Consider the following 23,045-nt stretch of genomic DNA (forward strand, 5'->3'; position numbering starts at 1 on the left):
GTGCCCTGGAGGAAGGTCGTTTTTTTCGTTGTCGCCTCGTTGTTGCCGCTGCCACTGCTACTGCTAATACTAGTAGTCGCTAAGGTTGGGTGTTTGGGCCAAAACACCCAAATCTTGTCAAACAAGCACTTCACCTCTTTCCCCCTTCCCCAAACGTGAAGATCTATAAGGCAAGGAACGTAGAATTGGAATTGGAATTGGAATTGAGAAACTTTCTGAACTCCAGCTTAAATTCAGAAAGTTGTTTCTTCTTTTAAGCCACCGATCCTGGGTGCCTATCAGTCCCTCCACCACCCCCTCCGAGAAGCTAAGGGCCAGGAGCTGAAGGAAATGCACACGTGTACAGGAGTAGTTGGCTATGCAGACAAACCACGGTCATTTCAAGGGCAATGGAAGAGGTAGTAAAGAAAACTGTTAACAAGGGGGAGGGATGGATTGAGAGTTTGGGATTAGCAGATGCAAACTACTGTATACAGAATGGATAAACAAGGTCCTACTGTATAGCACAGGGAACTATATTCAATATCCTGGGATAAACCATAACAGAGAAGAATATGAAAAAGACTATATATAACTGAATCACTTTGCTGTACAGCAGAAATGACACCCATACCATGTGATGTGTGTCTTTAACCCAGAGCAGCTTCTCTGGCTGGGCTTCCCTGCTACCTGACGGAAGCTTTGTGCACTGTTTCCATTAGGGCCTCACAGGAAAGCAATTGTTGGCAACGAATTCGGTTACATTTTCATTAAAAGGTTTTAAGAGTTCTGCTCCCTAGAACTGTCCACTGTACAATTCTTTAATCCAGAGTAATATTCAAAGACCAAACTGAGCAGTCTGTCAGGGTGATATCCACCCCAAGGACGCAGCAGCTCCACTGAGTCCAGACCCTACAAGCGATCTCCGTGCGGCTCTTCTCATAAAAGGGAAAACTATGGAGCCATCAGAGGGGTCCTAGAATATGTTTCATCTTTTAGAAAGTATTTTAATATACAATGTGTTTGCACCCATAATTGAGTTTTCTCTTCTGTGTGAAATGCCTTGGTGAATAAAAAATGAGAACAAAGGATGTTTAACTCCTGAGTAATTCTATTTCCCCTTCTAGAAAACGATGCTCCTGGACCTTGCCTTTCACTTTGAGTTTTTTTACTTCCTCATTAAAATGTACAAAATTAAAGGAAACCAGACAGATGCTTAAAAGAACATTCCACGGCAAGATAGCTGGCCATACAATTAGTCCCCCGGGTGATCTGCATTTGGCAATACCGCCCCCAAGGAGACAGGGCTCGTGTTGGAGGTGTCCAGGCCCAGTGGGGACCAGTCCCTGCTGTACAGGCAGCACTCCTCACAGGAGGGGTCGGGGTGGGGAGAGGACTGACCAGGCCCGAGGAAATGGTTCTGGACCCAGTTCCACCACCAGCCGGCTGGGGGGTGGGGAGAATTTGCTGACACTGCTTCACACTCTTTCTTCTCATCTGCACAATGAGGGGATTCGTCTGAAGATCCCTTCTGAGCTACACTGTTCAGTGACCCTGAGTCACATGGCAACAACTAACTCTGCTAATTGACCTATTACGAAGGTTTAGTTTTCCCACAACATTGTTTGATTCAACGAAGCATTTCCCTCTGTCCAAAACCACTGCCAGTTTCTGAAGCTCTGCAAAGCACACGTGTCTGGGCAAGCGAGGAGCACACTCATCACTCCCACAGGATCCAGCAGGGCCTGGGGGGCGTGTGGAGAGGAGCCTTCTGACACTCACCAGAGTGAACCAGACATAGTTACATGGGACATGCCCTGAACGGTGTATCAGAGCAAAGAGGGCTCCAGGGACAGGACCAGGGAGCAGCCCGTGGAAAACGAGGAAGGGCCACGGTGGGCAGAGAAAACTGGTGTCGACACCCCACCTCTGGCCATGGGTTTTGGTGCCAGTACCCTGTGTGCAGGACAGGATGCAGACAGGCCGGTCGTGGCCTTATGTGTCCCATCATTTGATGTACTCTGATTGAGTAGTTTTTGCTCATTTTTGCTGTACATTTATAGTTATAAAATCATACAGGAAAAAAAAAGAAAATCGGTACCAGCTACAGGAGCCGCAACACTCCTCGTCCTCTCCCCTGCCTTTTGGGAACTGCTATGATGCCTCAGAGCTGAATGGTAACATCCCCGCTGGGACTGATGACTGAAGACCCTTCATCCTGACCTTTCCTAATGCAGAACATGCGGCTCTAACCCTGCAGTAACCTGCCTCAATGGGCAGTACCAGAGCCAGACACTCACTCCTCGGGGCCACCTGTCCTTCTGTACTGGGTCGAATTACTTGCAGGGAAGAGCATTCACTGAGAGGACAACTGTTGCATACAATGGAGTATTTGTGGTGGCTGCGAGCTTTGTGGACATGGGTTGCTATGACAACAGACTGCTGAAGAGCCGCCGGGTCAGGAGAGCATCCCTGATTCTGCCCTACGACTGGAGCACCGGCATGGAAAACGCGGGGCGGGCCCACAAGACACAGGAGGGACATGCTTGGTTTTCAGTCCTGCTTTCCTTACTGCCTGACAAGAAGCCACAGAGCACTCACCCGTCGGTCTCATACGCTTTGCCAGGGGACCCAGGAGAACCAGTGCCCCTGCCCTCACCCTGTACGGACCCCTCAGTTCAGTTGCATGCAATGGATTCTGATTCAGTTAAGTCTCCCCTGGTTCCACATTGCCCCCCACCCCGTTCCATAGGGGCCTCGGACCCAGGTAGGAACCCTCACACCGACACACGGCAAAGGAGGGGTAGGAGGGGAGGGGGCGTGGCCACTGGGACCCGCCCCTGCTGACCTCCAGGTTGAAGCAGCTCTGGGCTCCGGGCCGGCAGCTCCCCGCGTCCCCGTCCGCTCGACGGTGCAGCTCCCGTGTGTCTCGGAGATGCAGGGGCCCCCGCTCCTCCCCTCGCTCCTGCCCGGGCTGCCACTCCAGCTGATCTCTCAGTTTGGACTGTTAGGTGCACGGGAGGGATTTGTTTTTTGTTTTTGTTTTAAAATTTTAAACAAAACACAAAGGACAAGAGGGCAGGGTGGGGTGGGGAAGGTAGACAGACGGCTGGAAAACTACGGGATGAGGAAAAGCATGACCAGAGAAAACAACGTAAACACAGCGGCCTCAGAGAGAGAAGAGAACAGAGCCAAGATGAGGCTGAGCAAAATGGCGGGCTGAGAGATCTGAAAAGCAAAGAGAAAGAGGGAGAAGGCAGCACGCTGGTTAGGAGGCGCATGCGATGGGGACGCATGAGTCAGACTCGCCCGCAAGCGCACTACCCACGAAGGATACGGAAACAAGGCTCCTGCTGCTTCCTCTCTGTGGTCGCGCAGCGAAAGCCACAGTCCAGGGCGGCGGCGCACACGAGAGCAGTCCCGGGGCTACTCCACTCGCCGCCCGCTGCTCCAGGGGTTCTCCGCCGCGCTCCTCGCCCGGCCGGGCTGTGTCGCAGAGGGAGCGGGTGGGCTGGCTGCCTACGGCCTTCAGGGCTGGACTGTCCCTGGGGCAGTGAACCCAGGCAGGGACGCACGCGCTCCCAGGAAGTCCGCTAATTATCCTGACCGTGAAGAGCGTTTGCACTGCGTCTTAAACTCCTCTTTGCTTCTTCGTTGGGATGGCTGGTCGTTCGGGACGCCAAAACAAAAAAGAAGGGACAGACTGCGACGATCCTAGCGCTGCCAGCAGGATTAGCCTTGTGTCAAGAGGGAGGAGCTCACAGCTAAGAGCAGTGGCGGCGCAGTTAAAAATAAGAGGAAAAGGGGGAAAGAAGGCGACAAAAGAGAGCTAAACCAAACCAAACCAAACTGGGGCGGGGGGGGGGGTGCAGGTAAAGAAAAAAAAAAAAAGGAGAAACCCAACCAATAGAAAGGTTTTGGTTGAAACTTGAGGCTTTAGTACAATGCAGGTTTGCGATCATAACCAAGCAGCCGTGAGCAGGATGAGCTGGAGTGCGGCAAGGCCAGCGAGGAGGAGGAGGAGGGAGCAGGGAGGCAGAGCCGGGAGCCCCCTTACCTGCAGGCCCGGGCCCAGCTCCTTCCCCAGGTTCCCGACGGGGGAGTCCCGGGACACGGAGGTCACAGAGGACAGGAAGCTGGAAGACTCGGTGAGGTGGGGCAGAGGGGACAGGCCCTCCCCCAGCCGCTCCACCTGCTCCAGGAAGGCCTGGAGCTCCTTCCTGAAGGCCTTCATCCTCGCATTGAGGGTCCCCAGCAGCTGGGGCTCCTCCTTGGTGCCCTGGACGCCGGCTCCCGACAGGGCCCCATCACCCTGCAACGGCGTGTCCGTGAAGCCGTCGGTGTCGGTGATGATGCTCTCCACGGTCCGCTGCAGCCGCTCGGCCTCGTGCCTGAGGCTCGCCAGGCGCTCCGAGTCCTCCCGAGCGTGGAGCAGCTCTGCCGGGCACTCACCAGCCTCCGATGGCTTCCCGCTGCCGAAGCCCGACGTCTTCTCGAAGGTCTCCTCCGAGTCGCTCTCGCCGCCGATGGGACCCTCCCGCCGGGGCTGCAGCACGCGGCCGTCCTCCCCGTCGCTCTCTTTCTTGCCCGCGTCGCTATCAGCGTCGCTGTCGCGGGGGCTTGGGGCGCGCGGGCCCTGGGGCGCGGCCGGGTCACAGCGTGGGGCGCCCAACAGCAGCGCCTGGTTCTCATGCTGCAGCGTCAACACCTTCCCACTCAGCTCGCTGATCTGCAGCCGCGCCGCTTGGAGCTCGTCCTGCAGGGGCGCCCCGCCGCCCGCGCCCCCCGCCGGCCACGCGGGCTCCGGCCGCGGCTCGAACTTGAACTTGCTCAGCTCGTGGGTCAGCTGTCGGTTGTGGTCCTCGATCTCGGAGATGGACCTCCGCAGCAGCTCCGCCTCCTCCTCCACGAACTGCAGGTGCCGGCGCAGCTCTGCGGAGGACTCCAGGGAGTCCCCGAAGGGCGAGGTCGGAACGCCGGGCAGGGGCTCCCGGCCCGCGGCGTCGCGCTCGTGCTGGCCCCGCAGGTCCTCCATCTCCGCCTTGAGGCCCCGGTTCTCCACCTCCAGCTCCACGATCTTCCGGCCCAAGATGCTGGCTTCCTCCTCCACCAGCTTTAGCCGCAGCTTCAGCTCGGCCTCCCGAGTGCTGGGCGGCCCGCCGGCCTCCCCTGTGGGGAGCGGACTGTCCACGTCCCCGTAGAGGGCCTTGTACCTCTGCAGCTCCTGTTCCAGCCCGTCCTTCTCCCGCCCCAGCTTGGCCATCTTCCTGAGCATCAGCGAGCCCTCCTCTTTGGCAAACTGGAGCTGGCACCTCAAGTCGGCGCTGTCATCCTGCCAGGAGAGAGCAGCCCAGAGGACGGTTACTTGAAAATACCTAATGTTCTTGTTTGTGACGATTTCCCTCGCACCTCGCCCCCAACACACGCACACACAAAACACCGATCTTCCCGTCAGTGCGTGGAGTCGCTCGTTAGAGGGACCACGACAGAGCCAGGGTGAGCCCGGGGCCTTCACGGGGGCACCAGGGACTGCTGGTGGTGGCTTTGTCACAGAACAAAGGAAACCAAACAATTAGTTTGGAAAAACGTGCACATGAAAACCATCACCCAGGAGATGAGTGGAGAGGAGTGAATGAGATGAAACCCAGCCCCGTCAGCAACACGGCGACCCCCACCTCCGCCCCCCGTTACTTTCTGGGTCCACCCTGACCAGTGAGAGACCCCAGACCCCTTGCTCAGCCTGGGGCAGGTAGACAGGCCTCTGTGGCCACTTCCACCTGTTGCCACTTACCTCCTACCTCATCAGAGGGGCGGGCCAGCACCTCACAGGTATTAACAGGATGGGGAGGCCAGGTGACCCCAAATCAGAGCCCGGCTTTGCTGGAACCTGAGACACGGCAACCCAACTCTCCTCCCCTGCCTCCCCTCCCCCAACGAATCACAGAGATGGCATGAGGACAAATCACGAGATGATGGGCATGAGGGTGCTTTGGAAGCCGAGTTGCACAGTAAGTACCAAGCTCTGACGGTTAGTATGAAATGGTTACTGCAAACCTAAGCCCGGGTGACTCGCACCCTCCTCTCCCCATGCGAACTTGAGTTTGGTTACGTTCTGCGCCTTTAGTGGCTGTAACACAGCAGGAAATTAAACTCAGAAACCCAAGGCAAGGTGTTAAGTGGTTTAAAACCTGAGAAGTGGTGGTCATCGGGATCCCAGAGGATTCTGGAGGGTCACTGGAGCAGGCTCGCGGCTACTAAAAGCCCACACTGCTCGGCTGAGGTCAAGAAGGCAGTTTCTGGACCAACTGGAAAGTGGACTCTGCCTTCGCAGCGCAGGTCTCAATGCCCTGAAGCTGCATGAACTCTTCATATTCAGTGGCTGGCAACAGGGACCAATTTCATGAATCATTCCTCTGTGACTGGCTACCAAGTTTCAAAAGGCTGTCATGGGGACAAAGACTTAGGCAAAGGCTCCCCCTGCCACACAAATTCAGTGATGCGCTGGGTGGTGGTCACACCCCATCAACCCAGGGGAGGGAGAGTCATCAAACCAATCTCCATGGCAAGTCAGCCCCCGGGGGGAGGATGACTCTTCCAGATCACTTGTGCGCAAACAGGCCAGCAGGGCTGGCGCAGCTTCATCCTCGGAGAACGTGGCTCATTCTCCGCCCTGTTCTTGCCGCTCGCTTACCATTGGGCACAAAGACATAGAAACACCTCCCCGGGTGCCCGCACCTTTCCTCCTTCCACCCCTAGACCCCTCCTGCCCGAGCCACAAACCCATGGAAGGAAAGAAAAGCAGAGTGACAGGTAAGATTCAAAGAAGAATCACAGGCCAGCTGTGAGCCAGAACCACACGGAAAGCAGCCCTGGTGCTGCCCGCGCACCCTCTGAGGGACTATCTCTCACGCCACCTCTTAGCAGAGGGCCTACCGGTCCCACTCCTTCTATCCATGGCACCAGGGGCTGAGCGCAGAGCCCTGGGGAACCGGCCCCTTTTGTCCAAAGCAGAACCCTCAACTCAATCAAGGTCGTTGTGAAGGTCAAAAGGAACAGCATATAGCTGACCGGGTTGTATGTGGTCAATCTCCACACTATAGCACGCTGAAGCCAACCTTCTGCTTTGTCTGAAACTCAATTAATTTGGGGAAAAGGAGCCAGTAATTCTGTTTTTTATTTTTATTTTTCCCTGTTCGCACATCAGGAGAGTTATATATAAATGTCACTGGGAGGAGAGCACGGTCTTCATGATCTAAGAACTTATCACATTAAGGATCTGGGTTGTTTTTGGTTAGGGAGACATAACAAGGGTTTCTGTGACTAACTGGAAATAAAGCTGTCTGCCCTGCTCAGTGGAGCAAGATGGGTTATCACTGCTGGGGTAATGATATATATTTTTAAAGGGCCTACATAGAATACACGGGCTGTAAAAGACATACTATATTTAATCCTAAGGGGAAAAGCATACTTATTTGTGGATTCATTCATTCCTTTGGTAAATATTGAATACCTACTATGTACCAGAAATTGGCATGTTAAACAACCCAGTTTCCTACAACTTTTGAGAGTAGAACAATCAAAAGCATCTTTTCAATTTTTGGTAAACATAGATTTGTAAGAAATCTATTGTATCCAAATACACAGAGAGGTCTTTGTCGTCACAGGAAGGAATGGAGTTTGAATAAACTAAAATACATATCAGTGGAGACAGATAGTCAATACGTCGTAAATGAATCAGTTTGGGGGTGACAAGTCTGGGATAGGAAGACCCTTAGCCCCATCATTAACTTGATAGCCAGTGTTTGTCCTGTGTGCAAAATCACCTAAACGATCCTATCTCCCCGGAAGCATAGAAATTCACCTTCGTGCCTGGGGACAGACGCGGAGATCAGAGAGGAGAATGTTACCAGCCACAAGGGAACTCCACCTCCAGCCCAGGACTCAAGCCTGGGCGGACCCAGGAATAGGCAGGGCCCCAGCTGTGACCAGTGTCCTGACCCTACTTCCCTGGAAACTCACAACTGGTGAGGCCTTGAGACGGTGGAGGCCAAGGGGCAGTCACCTGCACAGTTCAGGATGCTTCTGTGTCAAACCAAGACCAGAGGGTCTCAGGCCATCTCTCCTGAGCGTTTCCCCCAAAAGTTGAACTGAGAAATCGGGGAAGGCACACGAGAGGCACATGGAGACTGGGCCTCCCCCAAGGGTTCTGTACTTGGTTGTAAGTACTCATCTGCACCCCCCTTATACAGGTAAAAAAAAAACCAGAGAGCCCTCAAATCACCTTGATTTCTAAAAACCTCACACCATCGCCCCCCACCCTGCCATTCCCCACAGTCTGATTATAAACTACAACCATCCTTCTCTGTCTCCTTGAACTTAAACCCAGGTCAGGTAAAGAAACAAGATTCTATGATAGGGCTTCCCTGGTGGCACAGTCGTTATGAATCCACCTGCCAATGCAGGGGACATGGGTTCGAGCCCTGGTCCGAGAAGATCCCACATGCCGTGGAGCAACTAAGCCCGCGCGCCACAGCTACTGAGCCTGTGCTCTAGAGCCCGCGAGCCACAACTACTGAAGCTCGTGCACCTAAAGCCCGTGCTGCACAAGAGAAGGCACCGCAATGAGAAGCCCACTTGCCGCAACTAGAGAAAGCCTGCTTGCAGCAACGAAGACCCAACAGCCAAAAATAAATAAATTAAAAAAAAAAAAGATTCTATGATATACCCTAGTGAGCGTCCAATTCATAGATTACCTGAGGATTGATCAAATATCCAAAAAGCCTTCCTGTTCCTTAAAGAAACTACCCACATACGAGAAATTCTAATAGATGATTAAAGCATGCTTCATTTCTATGCAACACCCATGCATTACTAGGCCTGACTAAACCAAGACTAATGCAGTTTTTGACAGAAAGGCCATCTTTGGAGCCAAGGGAGTATGTGGCTTTAACAAAGGGATCAGACTTCCTCACTCAGTGGAGGCGGCTGGAGCGGTGTTTTTGGGGGTGGGTGTGCGGGGAGCTGGACTCAGCCTAGTCTGGGGCGGGAAGCCAACTCCTTCTAATAAGATGGGGAATCACAGCCTCAGCTAAAGCAGCACGGGCTGGATACCCATCTTATCTTGTAACTGAAGACTTTCTAAAACTCAGCCAAGACTCCAGGGGAGGGGTCTAGGCTGATCTCAGGCTCTGGTTTCAGGAGATGGTCCGATAGCTCCAGGAATGCATCATGAAAGCAGGTCCAGTAACCTTCCCACGTGACACACCTGGTGCAGGCAGAGAAGGCAAGCCGGGCATGGAGGGGAGGACACACACAGGGCCACCGCCGCCACCACCAGCGGAAAGGCCTTGACAAGCGACAGAAATATATCGCTACGGGTATATATTCTTTGGCTTGCAAGTCTGCCGTCTGGTCAGCCCCCCAGCGCTGACTGCGCGTGCGCCTACCTTGCGCCGGGGCGCCAGTTTCCTCTGAGTTCTGGCTGCGGACCTGCAGTTCCCAAGGCGCTCCGTTCCACCGCTCTGCCAGACAGAAACTCCTTGCTCAACGATCCCGCAGGCTGGGCACTTAACCTGCTCCCGAGCCCGGGTCTCCCCTCTCCTGTCCCCAGCCTGACTGACCCTCGGGTGAGTGCACTGCACGCTGTCCATCCCGCGATGGGTAGAGATGACCCTTTTAAAGAGAAGCTCTTCCCTGGTCAGGAGCCAGTACGTTGCAACAGACTCAAAGCCCAAGGGGGTTGAAGCTCCCAGTAGTGGGGACGACAGATTTTAATGTCGCCCTTCTTAGCAGATTCCAAAGTGAGATTTGGGGAGCAGAGACGTGGAGAACAGTTAACCTCTGGCATTCCTCCAGCTCACGCAGCCAGGCCCTCCGTGAAGGCTGCTCTGGGGATGGGGGACTTTGGAGAGGGGAGAAAGCAAAGGGAATCAGGTGTGGGATTCACAGGGAGGCCGGCCCCGGGTCTCAGAGCTCGTAGTTTCCTGGACTTACTGCATCTCTCTAATTAGTCCTCGCTCTGAGAGCTCAGGAAACTGACACCCCAATAATGCCTTGTTCTCGCCAGCACCTAATACTAGCAGCAGGTTTTTTTTTGTTTTTTTTTTTAAAGAAGGAATCCAGAAAAGCGAGTGTTCAGAAGGCCACGTGCCATGTGCACAGAAAGGGCCCCACTCTTACCACCTTGGAGAGAACACCTTGTTTTCAATTAGGAAAATTTAAGACACCCTTCACTTTGTGCATTAAAAAAAAAAACCCAACACTCAAAACGATGCTTTTACGGATGACCCGACACAACGGCAGCTGTGCTATTTTACTACTTTACTGCGTGAATGTCTTCGAAGGCCAGAGCGCCTGCCACCAGCCGTGAGCACGGCAGAGCCCTGCCTGAACGGCACGCAATTATGCTGCTCAGGAAGCCAGTTTGCTCCTCTCCTTCTTGAAGAAACCACCAGCTGATCGGTGCGAGAAACAAAAGAGCTGTTGGTTTGGGAAGACAGTTTTCACCCCACAGAGGCTCTGGATGAGTCCAGATGTTTGGGCAGCTCATGTTTCTTTGAAGATATTGAAGGTGACACTAACACTTGAGAAAATTCAAAATGAGGAGACGTCGTAACACGAGAGTGGAACGCTGCTTACCTGAGTGAAGGCTTTCTTTTCTTTGTACATTTCCCGGCTGCCTCTTCTCTTCAGGGAACTCTGAAATAGATCCAGGTGACATTCTGTTACGGAGGGGGGCGGTCACACGTGGGAGCCGGCACTAGGTGGCCGGTCCCCACTGGGAGGGGACACACACAGTGGACGGAGGCTCTTTTTGTCACTGGAATCAAGAAACAAACTAGTACACCATTGTGAAGCAATTATACTCCAATAAAATCCATTGTGAAGCAATTATACTCCAATAAAGTTGTAAAAAAAAAAAAAAAACCAAAACCTGGCAAACCAAAAAAAACAAAAACAAAAAAGAAACAAACTAGAGTCAACAATATAAAGGCAGTTGGGGGAATTCCCTAGTGGGTCCAGTGGTTAGGACTCTGAGCTTTCACTGCCGTGGCCTGGGTTCAATCCCTGGTCAGGGAACTAAGATCCCACAAGCCACGCGGCACAGCCAAAAAAGTATGTAAATATAAATACAAAAGAATACAACACAACACAGTAAAGGGAGCTGGGTGAGCTCAGGGAGGTCTTCGCATCCTGAGAGGCTTTAAGTCCTGATTATTGGATTTGGGGTTTTCCCCAATCCTTCAGTTTCATGAAGGAGGGAGTCTTGGGTCATTGTGACTGTGGACGGGAGACAGGAAAAGGAAGAGGGTGGGAAGTTTTGGGTAAAAAATATGTAATGTTTCTGGAGCTGCCTTACCTTCCTAATTATGTTTTGTTTGGGCTAATATCAAAATTAATTGCCATTTCCTGAGTACCTGTGGTAAGCAGTGAGGTAAAAAGTGGTAGGAGGGAGAGACGGTGGCCCTTGTTTATGGCGAATCCAGGTTGCGACATTCTCCACGAACCCACGCCAATTCCTGATTAAACATACCTCTTAGGTCTTAGCGAGTTCATCATTTCTTCATGTGGGAAGCGGCCAGGCTGGGTCCCGGCCTAGTTTTACATGCGTTACAGCGCACCTTTGCCTGCTACGGGCAAGAAGTGTGTCTGAAGTAAATCAAAGGGCCAAGAGATGTCTGAGACAGGAGCACAGGGAGGCATGGCAGTTCCTGCTCACACCAAGTGCGGAGACAGAAAGAACGGTTGGAAGGAGAGCCAGAAGCTCTGAAGGGAAGACAAAGGAACTTGAAACCTGAAAGGACGGGTGTAATCACAGCACAAGTTAGAAGAAAGCAGTTTGGAAAGTTAAGAGACTCCCCCCACGGCCACCCCCTTCCCCTCTGCAGCTTCACCTGAATGAGGGGGACCGGGGTCCCCTGGGAGCCGACCCAGAGAGGGGCAGTGCCCTCTCTGCTCCGTACCTTTGCTGCACCCCGCACACCGCCCAGCCTGGGAAGGAGGCTCTTCTGCAAGTCGCCTCCATGACATCAGATCTTAACGTTAATTCACTCAGTTCTGTGTGCATTACAGTGTCTGGATGTCAGAAGGTTAGACCGTGCCATTTATTGGATGAATTTCAGGATTAAGAAACAACTGAAATTCTAGCTGCCCCTGAGCCTCTCAGAGGCTGGAGGCCTGGGGAGAAAGGTAACTGAGAGAAGGGATGAGAAAGTAGAGAGTCAGCATGGGGTGTGGGCGCTCCCCGGCCAGCCAAGCGGGGTGGAGGCTTGTCCCTAAACCCCAGCTGCAGAAGTGGCTTTCTTTCCTTTAGCTTTTTTTGTAAAAGCAGGGTCAGACTACAAAGAGAACCACCATCTCCTCCAACAGGCGAAGTTGAGCCTGTCTTAAGAAGGGCTTGAGTTTTTGCACCCACTGTAAGTAGGTTTTCCAAGATTCTTCACGCTGCAGTGAAGGAGTTTCTTTGATCTGAATGAGCTGAGTAGGATTCACTATAGAGAAGAGTTACAATAAAGCATCAGGGAGAGAGGCTGTTCCCAAGGCTTCAGCCTGAGGGGTTTAATTCTGGGACTGTGGTCGCAACCAGGGCCCACAGTGACTGCAGCAAGCCAGCCTTCTGCAAGCCGCCCTCCCGCATCACATCTTCCAAGGAACAGAAAACAGATTCTGCACTTGCTGAAAGAAAACTGTCTGGAAGCCAGAGGAAAGCTAGAAGTGGAGACAGAAGTTTCTGAAAATCTATGCAGAATCACGGTTGCTGCATTTCGGTGCTGGAGGAAGGGGCGCTTTCTGGGGGAGCTCCTGCTGGAGGGGCCCCGGGCACAGATTCCTCTGACCCGCCCGGGTGTCTTTTTCCCTTGCCCTGCCCTGAACAAAACTGCCTGAGTCCTGTGATCCTTCTAACAAATCAGGGAACAGGCAGGAGTTTGTAGGACCCCCGACACAGATCTCAGCCACAGTGGCAACTACAACAAAAAGCACTGCAAGGATTGAGATTAACCAGCAATTAAGAAACCATAAAACTTTGGTGATGGACATAAATGAATGCTAGATGTTGTCTGATAGGAAGACCTATGTTACAAAGATGTCACATTTTTCCCAAATAATTTTATAAGTCATTTTAACCAAACTCCTCTCTGTCTCCATATATACATAGTGCAACATATATACACACAAAAAGTATGTGTGTGTGTGAGTATATATACATACACACACACTTTTTGTATATTTGTAAGGGAGATAAGAGGATGGACTTGACAAAAAGATGAAAAATTCAACTAGATCAGGGATAGGCAAACTTTGGCCATCAGGACCAATGAACCCACAGCCTATTCTGTGACTAAGTTTTACTGGAGCACAGCCTCATCTATGGATCAGAAAAAAATAGATCTATAGGGCTTCCCTGGTGGCGCAGTGGTTGAGAGTCTGCCTGCTAATGCAGGGGACACGGGTTCGAGCCCTGGTCTGGGAAGATCCCACATGCCGCGGAGTGGCTGGGCCTGTGAGCCACAACTACTGAGCCTGCGCGTCTGGAGCCTGTGCTCCGCAACAAGAGAGGCCGCGATAGTGAGAGGCCCGCGCACCGCGATGAAGAGTGGCCCCCACTTGCCACAACTAGAGAAAGCCCTCGCACAGAAATGAAGACCCAACACAGCCCTAAATAAATAAATTAATTTAAAAAAAAATAGATCTATACCATGTATTTTTAAAAATTCCAGATGATTTAAAAATCTAAATGTAGAAATCACACACACACACACAAAATCCCAGAAAGAAAGAGATGAATTTCTATTTGTTCTGGGGGCATGAACTTTATAAATACAAGAAATAAAAGCTGAAACATCCAAGGAAAAGATAGAGTGGATTTATAAGATTAAAATATTTTTATATTATCAAAATAAACCACTTACAGTATTAAAAAGCAAATGATAAAATGGAAAAAAAGATTTTTCAAACACAAGACAGACAAAAGAATACTATTTGGTAAGCAATAAAACCATCTTAATAAGAAAATAAACAAATGGCCAATAAACACGATGACTAGTCATTAAAACAAGGTATTGTTTCTCACTTCAAGATTTATGGACCAAAAGAAGTATGACATCCAGCCTTAGCAAGTATCCCCAGAGGCAGCCGCCCCCCACCGATCAGCATGAGTCAGGGGCCGGCGGGGGGTCCTATAGCACTTCCAGTGGGCAGCTCAGCCTGACAAGTGCATATATCGTCAGCCAGGAACCCCACCTCTGGGAACGTACCCTAAGGAAAAACGCAGCGATCTGTGCGAAGATGTGAATGAATCAAGAGTGCTCATCACAGTACCTTTTATAATAGTAACTGAATACCGCGCAGGTTATTAAAATGATGTTTTTGAAGAATACTTAAAGATTCCAGAAATATAATACATTAAAAGGAAAATGCAGATGACAAACACCATGTATTTTGTGACTTCACTTTATATCTAATAAGTTATAAGTATGCATATGGGGAAGGGGGGTGGGATGAATTGGGAGATGGGGATCTACATATATACACTACTGATACTATGTATAAAATAACTAATGAGAACCTACTGTACAGCACAGGGAACTCAATGCTCTGTGTTGACCTAAATGAGAAAGAAATCCAAAAAAGAGGGGATATACGTATACGTATAACTGATTCACTTTGCTATACAGCAGAAACTAACACAACATTGTAAAGCAACTATACTCCAATAAAAATTTTTTTTAAAGTATGCATATGCTTACATGTGTATGTGAGAAAAGTAAACTAGAGAAATGTATATCAGAATGTTAAGAGTGATCCTCTTTGGATGATAGAATTATGAGTGAGTCAATAATTTTCTTTTTTGTGGCTTTTCAAAGTCTCCAAATTATCTACAGTGAACACTATTTCCTCTGCAATTAAAAAAAACCCCAAAAAACAGGAAATTAGAATCCGTTTGAAAAGAGGTCAGAGGAAAGAGGCTATCGCTGATGTCTTACGTAGGGTTTCAGTAGCGCTTCATTAGAAGTTATCTGCCAACTTTTGGGTCTCTTTCCATAAGTTTTTATTAGTCTGGTCCTTGAGGTATGACTGGTACATATACAGTTGGTGAAAAAGACCAGGAAGCCCCCTGAGGGTAGCAGGAACCGGCCAGGTACCCCACGGCACTGCAGGCAGGTGCCAAGCCGTCCTGAGCCCCCGGCCGGGGTGCAGGCCCCTCTGCGCTTGCGCCTCGAGTCTCGCCCAGGCAGGGATCTGTGCTCTGGATGCACTGGCTGGGGACCCTGGGTACAGGAGGAGTTGTATGAGCATCATGGCCGGTTCACCCCTCTGGATGACTCAGATCCAGTGGAGTGTCTCTACCAAGAAACAGTAAGGAAAGGGGTGAATGCTGACTATCAAATAAACACAACCCAGAAGGGCGGCTCCCCTGTGATTTAGTCCACTCTTCCTTTAATAGTCTGGCCAACTGCCAGCAAATCAACTCTCAATTCCTACTGAGAAGGGAAAAAAATTGAGTTTGAATCCAAATTGAATCCATCTACGCTGATGCATTTGCTGAGTACTGAATGTGATTAAATAAAACATGAAGTTAGGCAATTTGGACTTGAACGTCAATTCTTAACACTTCCTACTTTAAGTGAGCCAGTTTCTTCCAAGCAATTTCAGAAAAACTAACAAGCTCTCAATTGCTACAACGTTTCAGAGACAGGCTTTGGGCTTAAAATTTAGATTGGGAGTAAAAGGAGGCAGACAGCCCCCACTTGCCACAACTAGAGAAAGCCCTGGCACAGAAACGAAGACCCAACACAGCCAAAAATAAATTAATAAATTAAAAAAAAAAAAAAGAGGCAGATGAAATTTAGAATGCTGTAAATCATGAGTCAGTGTGGGAAAGAGTAGGGATGGAAGCAGAAGATTTCAGAGTTCTTACAGATTCTTATTATTTAGAAAGTTGTTTGGATTTGGGGGGCTGATGTGCAGCACACAGTTATACCATCAGAATAAGAAAATGAAGGTGCCTAGATCTTCTTCCTTTTAGGAGGACATTACCAGGATTCATTTAACCCACATTACAGTTCTCGTTATGTTAAGAGATGTGAAGGAAAGGGATTAACCAGGTTCTCCAGCCGGAAGCACGAGGTCCCGGCTGGCAGACGTCTCCTTCCCTTTCGTCTTCTCCACTGGCCCCTACACATCTCCCAGGGAGACTGGCTCCTTCACTCTGCTGAAGTTAGCTGCACCACAGTGACACTGCCGGCTCCAATACACAAAAGCCCCTGGGATTCTGTGGAAAACCCTCCAAGGCCGCAGTGGGAAGGACACCTTTCTCCTCGGCCTGCCTGGGAGGATAGTTACGATATTAACAACTGCCTCTTGCTGGATACTTACTCGTGCCAGGCCCGATGCTGAACTTTCTCCATACATGTAACCTAATTTGCTTCTCACAGAGCCCCGAGATATATGAGGTATATGATATGCTCTTATCACTGGTTAACAGACAAGAAGACACAGAAGTCAGGTCATGTTTCAAGGTCCCCCAACTTGGAGGTGGGGCACCAGCCTGACCCTGACTCCTAGCCCTCTGACCCTCAGAGCCACGCTCCAGGCCCAACAGCCCAATCTCCCCATTTGGTCTGGTTTTCTTTTTGTCTTCTTGAGGCTTCTGAGCCCCAAATGGCTGGGTTTTTTTCATCCAACTAGTCTCTCCTTTCTTTAGCAAAAGAGCACCAAGGACTATTACAGGAATGGTTGCAAACTGCTAAACTCACGAGGTACCTCGAAGCAGTGAAATATTTGCTGGCGCTCTTGATGATTTCCGAAGGATCTGAGGCTGCAGAGAGCAAAAGTCCTTATTTGGAAAAGACAGAAAACTCGTTATCAGAGGACAAAATACCACAAGGTAAATGAGGAGAAGAGGAGGAAAGTTATACTGAGCCGCTTCGGCAGAAGAAAGGTACAGCCATCAGAGTCGGAGCTGGGTGGGGATCCCTCAGCCAAGACGCAGAGGGGGAGGCCAGGGGAGCAGCTGCCTGGCCACACGCCACACTGTCCAGGGCCACGAGGCCCACTCGGACGGATGGGGACCGCCAGCACACCCAGCCTATCAGATGCCACTTTCTCCTGGGAGGAGAAAGAACATGATGATAAAAATGACAAGCCGCTGCTCATGCAAATTTGGGGACTGTGAATATAACATGATTTGTAATAGGGCTGGTGGATTCATTTTAAACCTTAGAGACACGTGTCTGGAGGCCCAGTAATCAGAAAATTGCTGGTTAAACCATGTCACAGCACAGTACTCTCAACCAGTCATCACAAAATAGAGATGGTAAAGTAAAACTACAAATTATTATTAATACGTGAAAAGAAACATGAAAAATCATGACTGCTGGAAGACCAAAATGATGACTGCAGCAAAAACAAAGTGTCCATTTCCCAGATTATAGGAATCTCAACTCTCGTTGTGCACATACACATGTAGGCACTCAGCCACACCACCAAGCATTACATGAAATACTGAATTAGAATCCACATTTCAGAAGCCTCTGACTCACTTAATAGGTGATCAGTAAGGCCCCTGGGCATTCACGGAGGCTGCAAATCTATAGAAACGTTTCCCATTTGCCTGTCAGAACTGAAGAGAAAGCTCGTGTATTTTTTTAAAATAATCTGTTCCTGGCTCCCACTGGTCTACTGGAAAGAAATATACTCGCCCGTCCTTTAAGAGAGGCCAATTATTTCCTATTCTGATGAATTACAGAAGAGTTAGAAGTACTTTGAAAAACAAAACCAAAAAATACAAATAAATGATATATTCAAGTGTTGCCCCCTTTTCAGAGAACGTTCATCACTGATTTTTTTTTTTCAGGTGCATGACACATGAGAAAATACTTGGCACTCGAAAAGAGCGTAGGGAACAGTTCTGATTTACTTACGATTCTATTTCATAATAATCTGCCATCGCACCCTGTGGACCTTTTAATGTGACTTGAGTATTGTTCTAAATAATAGACGTCACTGTTATACTATTACAGTGTATACACATATTTGTCAAAACTCAGGGAATATAAACTTAAGATGTGTGCATTCAGGTATACGTAAATTAACTCAAAAGAAGTATCAGCAAAAATTAAGCTCCAGTTAACAATGTGTATTGAGGGAAAAGTGAATTGGTGTCTACATTTTCAAATGCATCAAAAAAATAATATGGGGGCTTCCCTGGTGGTGCAGTGGTTGAGAATCTGCCTGCTAATGCAGGGGACACGGGTTCGAGCCCTGGTCTGGGAGGATCCCACATGCCGCGGAGCAGCTAGGCCCGTGAGCCACAACTACTGAGCCTGCGCGTCTGGAGCCTGTGCTCTGCCACAAGAGAGGCCGCAATAGTGAGAGGCCCGCGCACAGCGATGAAGAGTGGCCCCCGCTTGCCACGACTAGAGAAAGTCCACGCACAGAAACAAAGACCCAACACAGCAAAAATAAATAAATTTAAAAAAAAAATAATAATATGGGTTAATAGATGGATGAATGAAGATATTTGATAAACAAATACAGTAAAATGCTGAGGTAGAATATAGGTGGTGACTATACAGGTGCTCACTAGAAAATTCCTTAAACTTTATGCTTGAAAACTTTCATAATATATAGAAGGAAAACATGCACGTTTCCAATTTCACTGAAAACAGTTAATATAATATTGCATCGCCATTATAAATGATTACTAAAACATTTTAATGACATCAGAAATTTCCCACAAAATGCCAACCTTTGAAATGCAGGATGAAAAACAAATTTAATATAATCTCATCAAGATTAAATATTTTTGTCTTTGAAATGTTTAGAAGCAAATATTACACTAAAATGCTAACAGGTCTGGGCTTCCCTGGTGGCGCAGTGGTTGAGCGTCCGCCTGCCGATTCAGGGCACACGGGTTCGTGCCCGGGTCCGGGAAGATCCCACATGCGGCGGAGCGGCTGGGCCGGTGAGCCATGGCCGCTGAGCCTGCGCGTCCGGAGCCTGTGCTCCGCAACGGGAGGGGCCACAACAGTGAGAGGCCCGCGTACCGCAAAAAAAAAAAAAAAAAAAAAATGCTAACAGGTCTTATCGATGGGCAGTAGAATTATGAATGACTTCATGTTTTTCTTCATAGATTTAAAAATTTCTCTAAAGAGTCAAAATTCATATGCTATTTTTTTGGATCGGAAAAGATGTTATATTTTGGAAACAACAGAATTGACTCGTGATGCAAACACCCGACTACACCGAATGCTGCAGTGGACAGATCTGATGGACCGAGAGCCCTGAAGCCAGGTAGAAATGAACAGGAAATGAAACTGGAGGATTAGTCCCCGGGGCAGGATTAGCACTGTGCTGCTGGGGATTATCAAATGCATCTTTGCACAAAGGACAAGGAAGGGCCTAATGGACATTTGGGGACGGCAGATGGCTCAGATTCTAATTGCCCTCCTGGGCTGATGGCTTCCTCTCCAAGAGGCTCCCCCGCAGACCGAGGCCGACTTGCTGACCCACGTCTGCCTGGGAGCCCTGTTGTCTGGAGCCACCACTCAGCTCCGTGAATCACTCACCGAAAGGCTCTGAAATCTCCAAGTGTCCCTCCTAGCGCTCTGCACAAAGCCACTCCCGTCCCTTGGGTAAATCTTCAGCGATTCTCATCTCTAAGCTGTGGCTACTTGGATTCCCAACTGACACCAAGCACACGCTCCACGCGATTTAAGGGCAGGGGGGATGCCTGCACCACGATTTCACGAGGGAGCAAAGGCTCTCCGTATTCTCCACAAGCCTCCAGCACCTTCGGGGAACTACAGATGATTCAATTAGCCAAGGGCAGGATGCTGCTTGCTGTTGCAGTGTGAAAATAGCCCTGGAGGCCTGAGGGCTGCTGGGGCCATGGATGGGCCGCCAACCCAGCCTGCTGAGCTGGGCCAGCAGTGAGCACTGGGGGGAGAAAAGTGCTCCCAGGGGGACGTAACCCTGGGCTCAGGACAGGCCGGAGAAGCAGAGGGAGGGCGGCCCTGCTCCCCCTGCCCAGCCGGACCCAGCCTTGTCCCTGGACAGCCCCAGGCAAGGCTAGAGCTATGGGGCTAGGAGCAGGCCTCCTGTGGAAGAATAAAACCAGCCCTGGTTCAGGTGATTAAAAGCAAAGAAGCCAGGTTTACTGTCTAGGTGGTGCTGTCTTTTGTGAACACACAGGCTATGAAGCCGGCCGCCCAAACCACCCATATTTCTGCCAGCAGATGACAGCATAGAACTTCCCAGACGGTGTTTACAAGCCCGATTGGCTGCCAGACCAGGTGTTTCCACTGCAGCCCCTCAACGGCCAGAGCAGGGTGGCCAAGGTTAGAGCCGCCATCACCTGCAAGTCCCCCCTCGGCCCGCCAGGCCCGAGGCTCTGACTCGGCGGCCACGTCAGAGAGCCCCAGGAGCTGTCCTGCAGCCGAGTGGCACTCCCTGCAGGGAGCTCTCCTCTCCCCCAAAGAGCCCCGACAGCTCGTGTCTTGCCGAGGATGGAACATCCTGGACGAGACTCTCTGGGAATGATGGAGGTGGCCTGTGAGGTACCACTTCACGGCGTGGCACTGGGGACACGCAGGGCTGCACGTCTGCTGCCATCGTGTGTGGCATCTGTTCTGTGCTGTTGCGACCACTGCAGTCTAGCTGCTTGTCTTCTAAATGACACCAAATCTATTACCCGCTTCTCCCATGAAAAGCCAGTCGGAGAAAATCCAGATGTTATTAGATGTTTACACGCAAGCCATCAAAACAGAGATGACCTCATCTAGGTATAAAGGGCAAGACCGTTCTTTATTGGTGGAGCATCTTACGACAATGGCTCCTCCCCGGCTGCCTGTAGACCCATTTGTGCCATCAAACCGGGTTCTCATGGTTTCTGAATTGACAGAGGAAAGGGCTTGATCAGGAAGTACCACCTGCCTGAGAGCTTGGTCCTGCCTCCTCCCTGGATGCAGCTCCCGTGGCCGTTCCTGCTGGGACAGGCTGCTCACCCCTGACAAGCCTGCGTGCCCGCCCTGCGCCATCGCCTGCCCAGAGGTGAGAGCAGATGTGCCAGGTCCTTCCAACCTCTAGATTCTCTGATTCTGCCGTTCAGCAAAACCACTCCCACCCAAAGCAGACTGGGGTAGGGGAGGGTGACACGGGCCTGGAACCGCACAGGTGTTGGCACTGCACCAGGATAGAGAGCAGGGCTCGTGGTCCCCCAGGACCAGGAGAAAACCGAGGCTTGAAAGGTTGCCCAATGCGCCCAGGGCATCGGGAGGTGGCAGGGGTGGAGGGGGGAGTCCCAGCTCCACCTGGGGTGCTTGGCTGGACTCGACCACCACAGCTGCCTCTGGAGGGCAGGAACGGGGCCACGGAGAGCTCGGAGTTGAGGGTCTCTGCTCTGCCCACGCAATTTACATAAAAAGGAAATCCTGATACACGGATGAACCTTGAAAACATTACACCAGGTGAGATAAGCCAGACAAAAAAAATGGCAAACATTGTACGAGTCCACGTATATGAGATACCTAGATTAGGCAAATTCATAGAGATGGAAAGTAGAATAGAGGCTCCCAGGGACTGGGTGGGAGGATGAAGGGGGCGGCTATTATTTAATGGGTACAAAGCTTCTGTTGGGATGATGGACGAGTTCTGAAAATAGCGGTGATGGTTGCACAACACTGTGAGTGTATTTAATGCCACTGAATTATACACTGAAAGAGGATTAAAATTGTAAACGGGATGTTACATATATTTGACCACAATAAAAAAACTAATTATGTCCAAAATTAAGAGCCATGACAAAGCACTCCAAACAAAACTCTATGGATCGCTATAGCTTCCATTTTGGGTGTCCCTGTAAAGTCCCTTGATTGATTTCACTTTCCATGTGTACAGTACTATACATTCTTTTTCTCCTTTTATGGCCAAGAAGCTAAGATTAGCCAGTACTGTTTTTAACCTGTAAAATATACATTCAGATAGACTCAAACTGTTTATAAATGTTTTGAAGGCAGCTTTTAAACTGTGACCTAAGCCTTAGCAAGCTTTTTCTCCAAGAGACTTATTTTTTTTTTAAACAATGGCACACATTAAAAAATTTTTACTTTATATCTTGAAGGGTAGTTTCTCCTCTACTGATGTTTAAAGTCACTATATTTTAATCAACTATTACTATTACACGCGTGGTTTCTTCATAAGAAGTCAATACCTTCTCTCATTGATCGTAGTTTATTTGTAGAAAAAAAAAATCTAAAATTTACCAGAGAATACTAGTGGTAGAAATTTTACTTGTTTTCACAAGAGTTCAAAATCTTAACACTCAGTAGAAGCAAAGCAGGAGTACCTTCTACAATATTTTATATTTGCTTCTTACACACACACACACACACACACACACATTTTGCTTCTTTTGGAAATAGAGGAAGAAAAAAATGAAAGGGGTTAAGGAAGCTGGAAAGAAGAAAGGGAAGTGAATCCAAGCATTATGTTCTAGTTCCAGACAGAGCTCTGGCTGACGTGGACCTTGGCCTCAGGGTCAACCGACACTTTGAGATAATGACCCAGCTTTCTGATGGGGGAGTCAGGCAAACCTGATGAGGTGACAATACACCCACTGGAGGGTCGTCACCAATGTACTGTGTATCTGATGATGTGTTCCACGAGAGCCAACGCGATCCGCCACCTGTCCTCACGGCATCCCCACCGGGGGGTGTTACTGTTCTCATCTCAGATGTGAGGGAAGCTCGGAGAGCCTACGTTGCAGGATCCGCACACACCACTCCCAGCCTGACTCTGCACAGAAGAGAGGCGGCCTGGGTCCTCGCCGCTGCCCACTGCCCTCCCACTCCAGGTGGCCTGGGAAACCAGCCCCCAACCCAGCAGAGGATGCAACAGGGGACGGTGTTCTGCCCTTCACGTCTTGGGGGCACAGAGGGGCCAGAAGCACAGACCAGAGTCGTCTCACGTTCGCCTCTCGTACCAATGGGAGAAAGGACTCCATTCTGCAGCGTGCCCAGTGAGCAGACCAGAGCCCCCTGCGAGGCGGCCCCTGGAAAACCCTG

At 50.1% G+C, this 23,045-nt stretch overlaps 1 protein-coding gene across 6 annotated transcripts in view; it reads right to left on the reverse strand.

Annotated features, from left to right (window-relative positions):
* MTCL1 (microtubule crosslinking factor 1) overlaps positions 1 to 23,045 on the reverse strand; it is a 125,745-nt gene that overhangs the window by 41,541 nt on the left and 61,159 nt on the right. For 4 of the 6 annotated variants that reach the window (XM_082641115.1, XM_082641112.1, XM_082641110.1 and 1 more), the window contains exons 4-7: positions 10,618 to 10,677; positions 9,426 to 9,500; positions 4,037 to 5,311; positions 2,828 to 2,983 (exon numbers count right to left, since the gene is read on the reverse strand). In XM_082641115.1, the coding sequence (XP_082497241.1) occupies positions 2,828 to 2,983; positions 4,037 to 5,311; positions 9,426 to 9,500; positions 10,618 to 10,677 (1,566 nt within the window). The remainder of the gene's footprint in view (positions 1 to 2,827; positions 2,984 to 4,036; positions 5,312 to 9,425; positions 9,501 to 10,617; positions 10,678 to 23,045) is intronic. The other 2 variants (XM_082641113.1, XM_082641111.1) reach the window with 1 other exon arrangement.

Source organism: Mesoplodon mirus (genome assembly GCF_964341445.2).
Source record: "Mesoplodon mirus genome assembly, chromosome: 13".
Lineage (NCBI taxonomy): Eukaryota > Metazoa > Chordata > Mammalia > Artiodactyla > Ziphiidae > Mesoplodon > Mesoplodon mirus.